Source organism: Coloeus monedula (assembly GCF_965178545.1).
Source record: "Coloeus monedula genome assembly, chromosome: 7".
Lineage (NCBI taxonomy): Eukaryota > Metazoa > Chordata > Aves > Passeriformes > Corvidae > Coloeus > Coloeus monedula.
Window position 1 is genome coordinate 28,914,106 of NC_138787.1, and position 14,262 is coordinate 28,928,367.

The 14,262-nt window shown below is 45.3% G+C and overlaps 1 protein-coding gene across 1 annotated transcript in view; it reads right to left on the minus strand.

The window, feature by feature from the left end:
• Window positions 1–12,319, minus strand: part of TFCP2L1 (transcription factor CP2 like 1) — a gene marked incomplete at its 5' end in the record, with an annotated part of 31,853 nt that extends 19,534 nt beyond the window's left edge. The window contains 2 exons of the mRNA XM_082284619.1: window positions 7,920–8,071; window positions 12,258–12,319. Coding sequence (XP_082140745.1) covers window positions 7,920–8,071; window positions 12,258–12,319 — 214 coding nt within the window. The remainder of the gene's footprint in view (window positions 1–7,919; window positions 8,072–12,257) is intronic.
• Window positions 12,320–14,262: the final 1,943 nt, after the last annotated feature.

Here is a 14,262-nt window from a genome sequence, read left to right on the forward strand (position 1 = left end):
CTTGCATGCTTGATGACACACACCTTTTTAGCCAGTCGCAAGCAAAAATGAAAACTAACATAAGACTTGCTCAAGCGTCCCATGCACGGACACTCTGCAGGACAAGAAGCAAAAGCAGAACCCTAAATCCCTGAAGCACAAATGACAGCGGATATTCTGCAGTTGCTTGCTGCAGTCTCATTTGACAAGATGCTGTAGATGTTTATCCAGTGGATATTATGAATTCACCAGCTACACAATAGGCCACCCTGGAAGTTCCCTCTATGCTAGGAACATGGAAATCCTGCAAAGGAGGACAAGCTGTGAGCCAGGAAATGCAAAAGGAACATAAGAGTCATTCTAACACTGCAGGCTCATCTAGCCCCACATCCCACCTTCAGCACAGCACCCAGAGATGGAGCAGGGTTAATACAGCCAGCCCTTTCTTCCTTGCAGTATCTTCCTGGTTTCTGGTGTTCAGTGTCCAGATTGTATCTACACTGAGCTGCCCAGTCATGACCAATGCTCATTAACGCTTTTGTGTGGTCTCCTTCCGAATTTGCTTGTATTGTGGCAATCAGAACCACAATTTACACGTGCCTTGCTTTAGCGTTGACAGTCTGGCCCTTTGCCTGCCTCCTGCCTCTCCCCTTGCACAAAGCCCCCTTAGCTCCACTTGTTTTGGTACCCAGGAGTTCAACACCAAGGGTTCCTGCCCTGCTTGCCCCTACCAACAGGGCAGCAACACTACTACAGGAACACTACTACTACTACAGGAACACAGCACACCAATTCAAGTACTAATTCTACCACCATACCACAGAGCTTCACTGTCAGCATGTCGTTTTTATGTTTTTCCTCCTTTTACAATGTGCCCCCAACTCAAGGGGATTTCTTTGCCCCCCCTTTTTCTCCTTCCCTACCTCTTTCTTGTGGGAAAGCCAAAGAGCTGCCTCAGAGCCAAGCTGACTGCAGGAAAATTTCACTGCTCATTTACTATATGAACATTTGTCTGAGTCCTACTCTCCACAGACTTCTGAAGATGGTCTGCGCTACAGTGGTGACACTTTGTTGCTAACAGGCACTAACAGAAATATCCCTCATTTACAATGGTTTCCACTCAAAAGAAAGGGAGATGCATTTAAATCCCCAAAGCCTACAGTCTCACTTTGAATCAAGGACACAAAACAAGCCAGCAGACACAAACACTTCTAGTTGCTAACTTCACTCTGTGCACTTGGGTTTCTTTTGCATAGTCTTCATCCACTTGATCTCACCTAATCTAAACCATGTTATAAACTTTGATTTTTAATACAAATTAATCAGTGAAGAAATTATGGACCTCCAATGGAAAGCTGAAAAAAGAAATACCCTGTGAAGATAATTTCTTCCTGTATTTCCACTTCTCTAGCATGTACTCGAAACACTCAGAATTATCTTAGTCACATCTGTCCAGCTCAGAAAATCTCAGCCCTCTCTGTGTAAGTAAAAAATACAGGCTTCTTCTGGTTTCAACCTGTTTTAAGTCAATTTGGACAACAGGTTTTATAGCTCTGTAAGAGTAGCTTTGTGTGTAATATTTACTTGAGTTTCAGATAACTAAAAAGAATGGTCCTGGGTGAGGGTGCTGACGAGGGATGCAGAAGAGCTGAGTATGACTCCTGACCCCACACAGCAGCTCCCTTAGATGCCCTCAGGTTAAATCCCTTCCTTCACATTTCTGCAATAGGAAACTGGAAGAAGCAAGTCCCACTCCCACCTGTGGCTGCTCAACCAGTGCCTACACAGGGCAGGGAAGGAGATGGGATCAAAGCTGACTGTACCTTCCACACTGGTCACAAACATGGCACCAAGCTGGGACAGGAGGAATCTCACGCTCCAGTGTTTGCTGTCTAGTATCAGGGACACATAATAAATCCTTGGTAGGAAGCAAATGGGAGAAAAAAAATTGCTCTTTTCCATACCTCTTTAGGAAAATAAAAAGCATATTCTCTTAAAAAAATGTGTCTTACTCCTACAAAAACAGCTAATCATGTCAAACTTACAGTATTTCTCAAGCTTCTGACTGCTACCTAAAATGTGATCTTTTAGGACTACAGATTAGAGGAAGCTAATTGGAAAATGTCTACACATTGACAGTAACATTCACACAAACATCAAATCCTGTAAAATCACAGGCAAAAAATTCTCTGTCATAATTAAAGGAATCTCAAATAGATATGGATAATGGGATAAAGTAAAAAAATTATGTGGACTAGAAGGAAAAAGCCTTCCCGGTATTTTCATACTTCTTACTACACTCTGAGGAACTTCTGAGCACTCCCTTTTTTCACAGATATTGGAAGATTTACGGGAGAACAAAATGCATTCTAGGGGCTTCCAGTAGGAGTTGTGCACAGGCTACAATCCAGCAAGTTCACAATCCCACTTGAATTTCATCCAGATGTTAGCAACAGAAGAAAGGATTACAAAAAGAATAGAAAACAGCCTCTTGGTTAAAAGACAACTGAGATTCTAGCTTCCTAGGGACAACAGAAGTCAGATGCTCTACTTACGCAGAGGTGCCCTGTCATCTGAAGCAAGATTCATAGTCAGCTTTGGGATGGTGTGGTTTGGAGAGAGGGTTGTTTATCCTGGGCTGCCAAGTGAAGACAGAGCTGCCAAACATATGGGGAAATTGCTTCTAGCACAATTAATGGCTTCAGCTGAGACACCAGAACCTACTCAGAGCTGTCTTCAAAGTCAGGCAGGAGACAAATTCCTTCTCCAAAGATGAAGTGCACCACAAGAACCAAAAACACCAAAAGCCACTTTCAGAAACGGGAAAGACAAATTAGCTTTGTTAGCCATTTCATTTTTTAAGCCATTCAAACCCAAGAACAGACTGGAAAGGGGTCAAGGAGCAGTATGGCACCCCACAACGATTAGGGAACAAGGATGCATGGCTGGGTAGGCAGGCACCAGGGAGCACCTGGTACTCAAAGTCTCAATGACACAAAGGCACTGCTGTGTCTGTGATCTCAGGCAAGGGTGGAGCATTTGTCAACATGTCCACCAGCAGCAGAGCTTCTACACATGCCCAGGGCCTGGTCAGTGATGGAAGTTACTGTCAGGAAAAGAGGCAGTTCATAGCACAGGACAAAGCAAAAATATCCTCATAAACAGAGCTATAATTAAACCAGAAGCACACCCAGCCAAAGCTGGTCACTCATCCTTCTCTACACTTCATTTAGGCAAATAAAGAATTGTTCCAGGAAAAGTACAAACATCCAGGCAGTTGTGACCCCATAAAAACTCAATTACGTAGGAGTTAACGTCAATATAAAACAGCTTTTTTCATTTACTGTAAATCTCAGTGTTTAAAACTGGGTTCTCTGGCTGTAGAAGATTAGACAACCAAATTTGAACTTTAGACTTTTTAAGGGAGGCAAAGGTTCTCTTTTGCCTTCTGCTGTAAGCAATTCCATCTCCTACCCAAACAATTAGCAATCCACTCCAAAGAGTCCTCTTCAGCTGTTCCTTGCCCAGTGCTTCCTGCACCTTTCTTTGGAGACGCAACCAGAGCACATCTACAGTTGAGCTGAGGCAGGACAACACCCAACAGATTTTAAATGCAGCACCATTTAAAATGTACCAGTTTATGCATATGTATCTTGAACCTGGATATACACCTTGGCACCCTGGGGTTGAAATTCAGGGCTTTTGTTTAGGTGTGACCCAGACTCAAACTAAATCCATCTATAGGTTTATGAGGTAATGCACCTCTACAGCAACACTCTCAGTATCACAACTTCTCTCAGATGTTAGGGGTTCTCCCTCATGGTTTGGGTTTTTGGCTTGTTTGTTTTCTGAACCATCTAGGACTGGCACTAAGGTTGACTCCTGGACGACACCATGAAGCAGAGGTGTCCAGCCTTCCAAACCCCAACCAGCTGTACACTAAAATGTCTGCATGGCCAAGAACCACAAGTCACACACTGCAGACTGGGAGAGCTGAACAGAGCCCAGGAAAACTTTACAGGCAGATGACGGCAAATTACTCTGAAGTACCACTAGGGGACTGGGCTGGATTTCTCACACAGCCTGCTCTCAGTGACCCTCTGCCACCAAACTTAACCTCCCTCTAGGTGAAGTAATTAACATCTGAGGTTCTGAGCCAACCCAATGCTGGTCATGAAACAAAACCATGACTTGAACAGCTCACAGTCCACATGTGGTTCTGGCACTACAAGCTAATTCCCTTGGGCAATGACTTTCAGGTTTTTGTGATCTTTGGCATTTTGTTTTTTAACAGAATGACTTTATTTCCTCACATTTATTAGCATTCAGATCTACTGTACACAGTGCTTGTTTCCTCCACATTCCTCCTGCTGCAACTTCTGGAACCACCTTTCATTGCTTCCATTTCTGTCCATGTTTGGAACTGGTTTCAACCAGCCAAGGTCAAACCACACCCCATATGACTGCAGACCATGGAATATGCACTGCATCAAGCCGTCTTGCTGAAGCACTGGTTTGTAATATGGTTGCTGGTTAATTGTTTGTCTGAAAATCCCTATCCACAAGAGACACTGAAATAGTGCTAAAAGGCAGGCTAGTTCCAGAAACGTTAGGATGTTTCTGCTGTAGATTTCTGGACAGTGTAGTTCTGTTGACAGATGTGATCCCTGGCCAAAAGAGCAATGCCAGCAGCAGCTTCCAGTGCAAGGACAGCACCTTTACCAGTTTCACTGACTGAAGGTGGAGTGGTATTGAGACACCATACTAATAAGCCTATACTTTGTCCCATCAGATGAGTAATCCTTCTGAGTTCCAGTAAAGAACTCTTAATGAAGGAACTGCCCTAAGGATCAGCAAACTAAGACTGTGTTCAATTTGGCTCCAGTTTCCCAAGGAATGTGGGAAGGCAGGGGGGAAAGAGATCAGGAAAGACAAGTGTAATGACTCAGTCTTTGGAATCCAAGCAACAGATTTGACTCTAGTTACCTCATTTACAGACTGGTTCTAGAGCTGTGGCCAGAGAGCACTCATGGTTTCAAACTGGAGCAGACAAATTTGGGACTCTGCCACTGCTGAATGTCCCCAAGTCAACTTAACACTACAGCTAAGCTCACTCCATTATGCTCCCTCACAAATACTTCCCCTGCTCCTTAGTGAAAACACTGGTCTCTGGTTTCCAGCTCCAGAGTCCTCTCAGCCTTGCGGAGACCCCAGACCAAAGATCTCTTCCTCCAACACCACTGACCATCCCTCTAGGTCTATCCTGCAAGAAGCAAGGCTCAAGAAAAGCCACTATGCTCCACAATCCAGAACCCTCTTCCAGCTGTACACAAACACAGCCACTGGACCAGTCCTCCTTCCTAGCCCATGTGAAATCCTTTCAGATATCACATGAAACTCTCCACTGATTCCTCCTCTATCTCTGCTATGCAACTTGGCCTTCAATTTGCTATCCAGTACTTCCAGGTTTCCATAGCCCACAGCTCTGTCAGCCCTGACCTTTCTTCCATGCAGTTCTGTATATGGACATTCCTGAGCTGGGCCATTCACCACCACTGAACAAGTCATGTGTGGAGAATGTGTGGAGGGCAGGAAGCAGAGCTGCTTCACAGCGACAAAAGGTCAGTTACTGAGTGGCAAAGAGCTAAAGTCAAGAAGGAACATTTGAACAGCAAGCTGCAAGAATCACCCAGCAAGCAGAAAACCCAAACCCTTTACTCACAATTTGGGAAATTAACCACGCCAGATGTGAATTGCTTTGTTGGTGCTAGGACAGCCAGTGTGTCTTTGTATCTCCCTTACTACAATCCAGCCATGACAGACACACAGGCAGAGCCAGAGGGACATTCATTAATGAAGTTACCCATTTGCTAAAGTAATCCATCACAACACTCAAGAAGGGAAGTTTTATGTAACAGTTCTTGGCCAATCCATGATAAAACAGAGAGGTTAAGGTGCAAGAGGTGTCCCTTTGCCTACAGCCAGCACAAGGTGATAAGGTGTAGGGAATGGTCTTAAACTGCTTCATGAGATGGCTGTGGCATTGCAGCTGGGTCCAGTGCTTTGGAGTCAGCCAGTTCCTCTGCTGTGCCACAAGTATTGGTTTCAGAAACCTCAGCTGCCTCGAAGTCCCCTTCACACACCTCCTCAAGCCCATAGAACACAACTCTACTAAGGAGATGAATTTTCTGACAGAGCCTTTCAGTCCTCATCCCTTTTTAACCCATGGCAATGTTCTCACCAATAACCCACTAACAGAAACTAGACACCCCAGCTTCCCAGGCCTGCCCCTCTGCACAGCTCCCACCAGCCTCACCCCCACTTTGCTCTTCCAGGCCGGCCCAGCTTCACGCTCTTCAGGGTGTATTCTGCAAAGACACACCCCACCTTGAGGGATGAAAGGGATGATATCCAAGAAATGCCAAGGAAGCAGGAAGCAGTGTCAAGATGTAGCAGTAGACAACTCCTTGCAATAGAAAGCAGGACAAAGCCTAACACAGCATGACATCTATCTAAAAGGCAGTAAAAATCTTATTTTGCAAAAGAAAATGTGGTCACACAGGTTTTTTTTTAAAAACTCATGGTATTGTGATAAGAGTTGTCTAACTTTTTCCACTGCCAAAGTAAAAAAGTTTGCACTGCTTCATGTATGCTAAAATATTTGGCCGTCAACAGATTTTCATTAAAAAAATCTTTTATTCCAATACAGGAAAGAATTGTGTTTCATAGGAAGATTCATCTAAATCTCACAATTGATACACCCTATTGCCACCTCCTGGGATCTGCTGTGTTTCGAGGGATAAACTGAGATGACACAGTCGCATATCCCAAGCATCTTTCGATCCTGAGAGACACAACAGTGCCAGCTTATGTGACAGGAAATACCTGGCTCCTTGGGTAGAGCCTGCAGTACTTCACTGATCTTTCTGTGGGGGTTCTATGGGTCTACCAGCTACCAACACAGATCCAGCAGCCAGATGCACCTGAGGTCAGAGTCCAAGGGAAGTCAGGGCTCCAACACCTACCAGCATTAAGAGAAATCTACCCAGGGAGGTACCCACCCAAGTGAGCATCCTACTCAGTGCATGAAGCTCAAAGAGCTGGGGCAGTATCCTGAGGCAGAAGAAGATCTCAGTAAGGGGGCAGACAGCCTTCAGCTTGTTGTTAGGCCCTTTTTTGCAGCCTGGCAGAAAATGAGCCTAAGTGTGTTTTAGCATAATTTGTACATGGAGAGGTCTGATCCCCTCAAGACCCACACACAGGAGGTGCTGCAAAGTGACAGCCAAACACCAACCACAGATGTGCCTGCATAAATGCTGCCAAAGGGGGAAAAAGAAGAGAACATAGAGAAATACAGTGCTTCTTTATCCAGGAGTATGAACTAGTCTGTGAGGTCAGTGATAGAGGACCTTGCTGCACTGAACTCTGGCAACTTGTCAATTTAGGCACTGAGCAGAGCCACACCAGCCTGCCTGTGGGAGAGATGTCACTGCCCAGCCCTCAGAGCAGCCCTTGGATACCTGCTAATTCATCCTCTGGCTATGCCCTCCAGCAGTGCCAGGGGACTTGCAGCGGTAAGAGCCCTCCCCAGTCCAAGCTGGCCCATCTGCTTCATCAGTCTGGCTTTGTGAGATGAAGGCAGGAGGCTGCACCTTAAGCTGTCTGAGATCAAGCCAGTACTTTGCCACAGGAACCTGTGTAAGCTATAACACTGCTTTAAGTCAACAGTTAAATCAGTCATACTTTATTATTTTAGAATAGTTGATAATCTGGTATCTAAATACGGAAAATTAAATATTCCTCCTTTCCTCCACCCCCCTTCCCCACTTCTATCCCTCTTCTCCCATCCCGCTGCCCTCCCCATAAGGCAAAGTATGGGATAAAATCTCATTAAATGTTCCCAGGAAATACCCTCTCCTTCAGTGTACTGCAAACCCTACCTTGGTTGAGGTAGGTCAGGGTTTCCTCATGCAGTTTCACGGCAGGTGAGGTGGCTGTGCAGAGGACATACTGAAAGGGTGGCAGTTTGGCATCGTTCTCAGGAGACAGCTGCGGTTCTTCCTGCTTGAAGATCGGCAGCGCAAGGACATCTCTGCAACATACAGTTCATACACAGTCAGTTGCAAAGAGCAAAGACTGCCCCAGCTTCAATCTGCATTTGGTTCTCATGATCTGAGATAATGGGGGTGGTCTCTGGAGAAACACTGGGTTAAAATGGCTAAAAGAGGAAGAATTTGGTCTGTTTAATGTAACCAGGCAACTTCTGCCTCTAAGATATCAGCACTGCACACAAAAGAACATAGCACTGGCAAAACAGAGTACGTCTGAGAATTATGGTAAGTTTCTAAGAAATAAATCAGATTTACTTTTCAGTTAAGCAGTCTTCTTGATGAGGAAAAAAAACATCAAAAATAGATTCTTCATCCTTGTGGATGTACATTTGATTAAGAATTCTCAGGTTCCCAGATGAAAGCCTTTCAGGAAAAAAAAAAATGCAAGAAAGGGCACTTTGACAGCTGAATGTCAGATTAATAAAATGTCTTCAAGTAGCAGCCACGGGTGAGAAGCAGACACAGCTCTGGTGTAAAAAGGAGATGTTTAGGTAAATGATGGCATGAACTGCTGGATTAATTTACTCATAATACTTCCCTGAATTCTAATAAACCTCGACCCAAGGAATCACACAGCTCTTAAGTCAGAACTGGACTACCTTTGTAAACGCACACACAGGTGTGTGGCAGCAGCTTCACCAGGACCTGCACACAGCCCCAGTTCCCACTTCTTTACAAAATGTTGATACTGACCTGCCTGCTGATTTAGTCCCAGGCTGATCCCAACCCACACTAATCCCCAAGCAGAACTGGTATTAGCAAGGCTGAGAGCTCAACAAATGATCAGTTGATCAGTACAAAATGAGATGTCAGGAATAAGCATCCTTATCTCAGCCTGTCTGATACTGAAGAACCACATTAGCCTTTCCTATGCCACTAGCATTGCTGATTATTGTGTCCACCTACTTAAAACATTAATACCCTTCCGAATTAGGAGGGTTATGTTGAACACGGTGACAATTCACAGTAAGTGATTCTTTTTCTCCTCTATTTCTTCCAGATGTGTGAAGACTCGAGATTCCCTTTACACAGGCTGCAGTTCTGCTCCTTTTGACAATCCTATATACAAAATGCTTTAAGAAAAGCCATCCAGCATGTACAGGCATGCACCCTGAAAAGGGCATTAAGAATTTTTTCCTTGCCTGTTCAGTTAATGATCCACTCATAGCACCCAAAACCTTGAAGGCTACCCACGTCATCAGTGAAACAGTGCAGCAGTTTAGAGTAAACTGCTCAAGTGCCGGGTTCAAACACAGGTACTCCTATTTATGGGGAAACAATGCCAGACAGCAAACTGTGCCATTTCAGATGCAGGCAGGAGAAAAGAAACACCCATCTCTGTTTCCAATCTCTCTTCCAACCCCACGCCCTCCATATTATCACCCACTCGAAGGCATCCAGCCCCATTTGCTTCCTGGCATTACTGACATAATCACAGCTCTTGCCTAACTGCTGCCACAGAGAGGGTTTTTTTCCTTAGGGATGATTTACTACAGTAATGAAGTGACAGAAATGCCTGCAGTAGATTTCTGAAATAGACAGCATTGCTCCACACACATGCAGGATCTGATCCTGCTCCGGAGTCATCTCACTCAGCTCGGATGCCAACATTTGCTCCTAACCCGCTCATCTGCACAATGCTCTTGGGATGCCTGTGACTTTACCGATGAAACAGGTCAAAAACTCCGGCACCCAAAAACTTCTGCAGTTCGGCAGAAACAGTGCACAAAATCCGGCCTGGATTTAACAATTAGGGGTGAGGAATTTGTACACCTACTCACCTGAAACAGCTGAGGAAATTTGGGCAAGGGGAAGTCAAAATTTAAATACCATATTTCACATCAGGCTCTTTGCACCCCTACACCTGCCAGCACAGCTGTCTGATCGCTGAAGGCTGTAAGCATGGAGGAATCCATGACCCGGTTTCTGGAAAGCTTCACCATATTAAAGCTCCAACGAAGCCACACAAGTCAATCGCATTTTTATTCCTAGAGCATTTGAACTATTGGCCTGTGGTATTGTTGCTTTGGGTCAAGACCTTCTTAAACATTCGGCCCTATTACAAGTGTTTGGAACTCAGAATGAGGTCAAAAGAATTTTTAAGTATATAAGCCATCACAATATTTATTCAACTCTTCACTCAAGAGTTGCAAATCAAGTTTAGGGGAAAACAGGGTTTTACAACAGCTACTATCCTTTAAAAAAAAAAAAAGCTTAACTCCTGAAAACTCCCCCAAGTTTCACCCTTATGCTAAAGATTTACAGTTCTGGTCTTAAATAACAGTTAGTTTGCATACCTGGGAAAGAGAAAGCTATTTGAGAGTTCAGTCAGCTGACAGAACAGAGAGTAAAACACGTACTGGGTTTTCATAAAAAATGAATGAAGATTTACAAGAATTCTTCTGTAGTATCATCTTGCTCTAGCTACAAATACCACTGAGGTACAGCAGAACTTATACAGATGTCTCGGATACACAGAAAGCTCTTGATCTCTGCAAAATATAACTTATACAAACTTTTCTTACAGCAACTTCAAGTATTGTACTATTTCAATTTCTTGTGCAGTCAGTACAAGGGGCATGGAAAGACTTCAGAAAGCCACTGCTCAGCAGAAAAATGCCCGTTAGAAATGCATGTCTTGACACATTCTCATGGAAAATGAATCAGCCAGAAATAGCCATCTCTACATAAACCAAAGGTTTTGTTCAACCAACCTTCCCTGAAACACCTGAGGGCATTGTTGCCATAAAAGTGATGTAGGGATTTTAATCCCAGATCAAACCCACCATGGTCACAGAGGCAGATGCTCACTAAAGCAGAAGTTTGTTCCTTAAACACCAACAGGTCAACTCCATACCAGCAGCCTTCCTGACAGAACAGGTATCCTTTATCCCCCAGCTAGCATCAAGCCAGCAAAAATAAGCTAATGTGTTTTCCGGCCCATTAAACAGAATTTAAATTGCGGAGTCAAGCCTCACCCAGACCTGATAATCTTGTAGGACTCCTGCTACAAATCCATGGAGTTAAGGAAGCAGCTTGAGCACCATAAACACTCTCTAATGGAAAATATGCACAAGAACCAATGCTGATGCTCCTCTGCTTACTACCATTTTCACTGTCCTAAACTAATCAGATTTGCAAGCGCAAAGCAAGAGGGGGACAAGACTTTTGCCACATACATGTTGTGAAACTGAGTTATTGACATAGAGGGAGGAGATGAAGAATCTTATATGAAGAAGTGGAAAAGCTGTCAGAAGTCAAGAATCTCCCAGTATTGTATCATTTGATAATGGGAGATTATTATTTAGTCCAAAATAAAATTCCTTTGCAAGTACACTGATAGGCAGCAGGAATACTCAAGATAGCATGTCTCCTTGAAAGGGAAGCATTATCTGCATTCGAAGTGCTTCCCCAGACAAACTCAATGTTCTCTCAAGAGTGGTTATTTGGGGGTACATTTGAAAGTCAGGGTTCTTGGGCCACAGCCAGGTTCTCCACTGCCACAATTCAGCAAAATCCCACTCCAGCAATCGACAGCTGGCCTTTACATCTTCAGAAAGCAAATAATTCACAAGCACCCAGCAAAAAGGGAACTCCCAAAGTTGCCTGCTTTGACATCGTTTGGAGGGAGGAAACACGGGTTTGTGCTACACATGTCACAGACTATTGTTTAGAAGCCCTTGTACTTAAATTAGGCACATTTAATTAAACGCAACTGTGCGGAGGCAGGAAAAAGCTGGTTTAGGCAAGTTCAGAAAGTTAAATTCTGCGCTTTTCACACATCGTCCCAAAAAAGCAGAGAAAGAAATCCCATCCCCAGAAAACTGGGTGCCTTCATAATTTGCCAACAGGAGTTTTCCGCAGACTTTTGACAGCGCTCCGCCGCTGCCGCACCTCCTCCCTTGCTCGGAGAAGAGGAAACCCGGCAGAAGCAATAAAGCAACTCTGCAGAGAGCTATCTAACGAGGCGCTAAAAAAATAAAGAAGGGAAAAGAGAAAGGAAAAAAGGAAAGAGGTCTCTCAGACAGAGGGAGCGGCACTAACCCCGGGCGGCGCGGCGGGGCACCGGCAGTGCCGCCGGGGAACCTAGCGGGCGGGCGGCCGCGGGACGGGGGCACCCGACCAAACACCCACTCCGTGTCAGGGCTGTCGCCGCCCGGGACTCACCGCAGGTAGCTGCCGGTCGAGTGCTGGTTGTAGTGCTCCGGCTGCGTGTGCCAAAACAGCATCTTGGGGGCGGCCGGCGGCGGTCCCTGCGCTGCGGAGCGGCGGCCGCGCTGCCCACCGCGGAGGTGCCGGGCACGGCTACCGCCAGCTGGACTCGCGGCCCCGGCGGCTCCCGGCGCTTTTATGGCTCAGCCCCGGCGGGCGCGGGTTGGCCGGGCCGGGGCGCCGCAGCCGGGCGAGACCTCCCCCAGCCCGCCCCAGCGCCAGCCCCGGCCCCCGGCGGGCACGGGCCGCGCGTCCCCGGGGCGGAGCGCCGGCCCCGAGGGAAGGGCCTGGCCCGGAGCGGGCCGTGAGGGGCCGTGGGCAATGCCGGGGCGGCTCCGGGCGACCCTTGGCTGTGCTGGAGCTGCTGCGTGGCGTCTGAGCTGTCTGTGTTTTAAACCGAGCCACTCAATCCGATACCAGTGTGAAAGCCCTGCTCAGGTTTCTCAGGTTCCCTGTTTTCTTTAACTGAACGACAGCTGATGGCTTTGGCTCAGTGCTGTCTCTTACACTGCCCTGCGCCTCATGTTAATGCAAGCTTTGTGTCAGGAGGTATTTTCCAAGTGAGAGGGCAAGAGGCAAAGTTTGCCAGAGGAGGTGCATGAACGAGAGAACAGCATCAGAGTCTAAACTCGCCACTAACCCATTCAAAACCCTCCTGTCTTTTCTGTCTCAACTCCCCCACATAGTACGGAGAAATCTGTTTCTTTTCCATTTCAAATTGCAGATCCTGATCCTCACCCACAAAGCTGCCCATAGCTGTCATTTTCCTAACCCCTTGCTCTCAGGGCACCTTCCTGTCCCACCAATCCTCCTCTGGTCTGATAGTTCGGAGAGGGGGAACAAAGGGTAGAGGGGCTCCCCGTTTGGTCATTTCCTATTGTCTATGCACCAGCAGAAATGGAAACAGACTCTTAATTACTCTGAGTCACTAAACACCTTTCAATCAGTTTTTCAGGAGAGGGCTTCCTATCCCTGAGGTTCCTGGTCAAATTTCAGCTGAGAAAAAGGCACTTTACTCAGGGTAGTTGTTGGCATTCACTGTCAGATGAGTTTTTTCAGACAGATGAATTTTCTATTCTCCTCCCATGACTATAGAATATTGCTATTGTCATAGCATTTATAGATCATAAGTCAAGCCCGATAGAGTCATATGCAGTATAACTATAGGCATTGGTTTTCCATATCTTGAGGTAAAGAACAAGGTAGCCTGAAAAGTAATTAAGCAGCTTTACAGAGATGTTATGAGTCTAAAAGTTTTTAAGATGCATAGTTTATATCTGCTTGTCTCAGTTAGTTTCAGACTAAGAAACAGCACAAATCAATGTGCCTTTACGGTAATTTCTCTTTCCTTGGTTACTACACAGTTAGACAAACACTGTTTCTAGCAAAGCAAAATGGCTGGAGTTATCTTTTTTGTACTCTTGAAAATATTTAGCTCTGCTCACACAACATCTGAGACCTTGATTAAGCAAAGACTATATATAGCTCTTGGACAGAGAAACAAAGCAAAGTTTGCTGAGCTGTGCAAGGACTTCTCTAAACAGTAAATATCCTTCCACAGTTTGAGTAGTTTGCTGCACCTACTGGGGAAATATGAAGTCCAATGTAAAAGTAAATGGCCACATTTCACGAAACAAAGGATCCCATCAAGGCTGGCATGATATATTTTCTTTACTATCTTTCTAGAAAGTACATATGTTGGAGTGAAAATTACTTTAAAATAATTCCACACGTTTCCTCTCTGGCCTGTTGATGAATGTAGAAAATAAGGTGAGATCTACTTATTAATTTTACAGAACCTCTGGCAGCAGCTCTGTCTTCTAAATGTTCCTGTCCTTCCCATTCCTTTCTAAGCCAAATCTGATGAAGAAAAATACTTCTTTGTTCCTTGTCTACATCTCCTAAAAGAAATCTCAGCCGTCTCCTGGTCTAACTGCTGCTCCTTCCCCAGTGCAGAAGT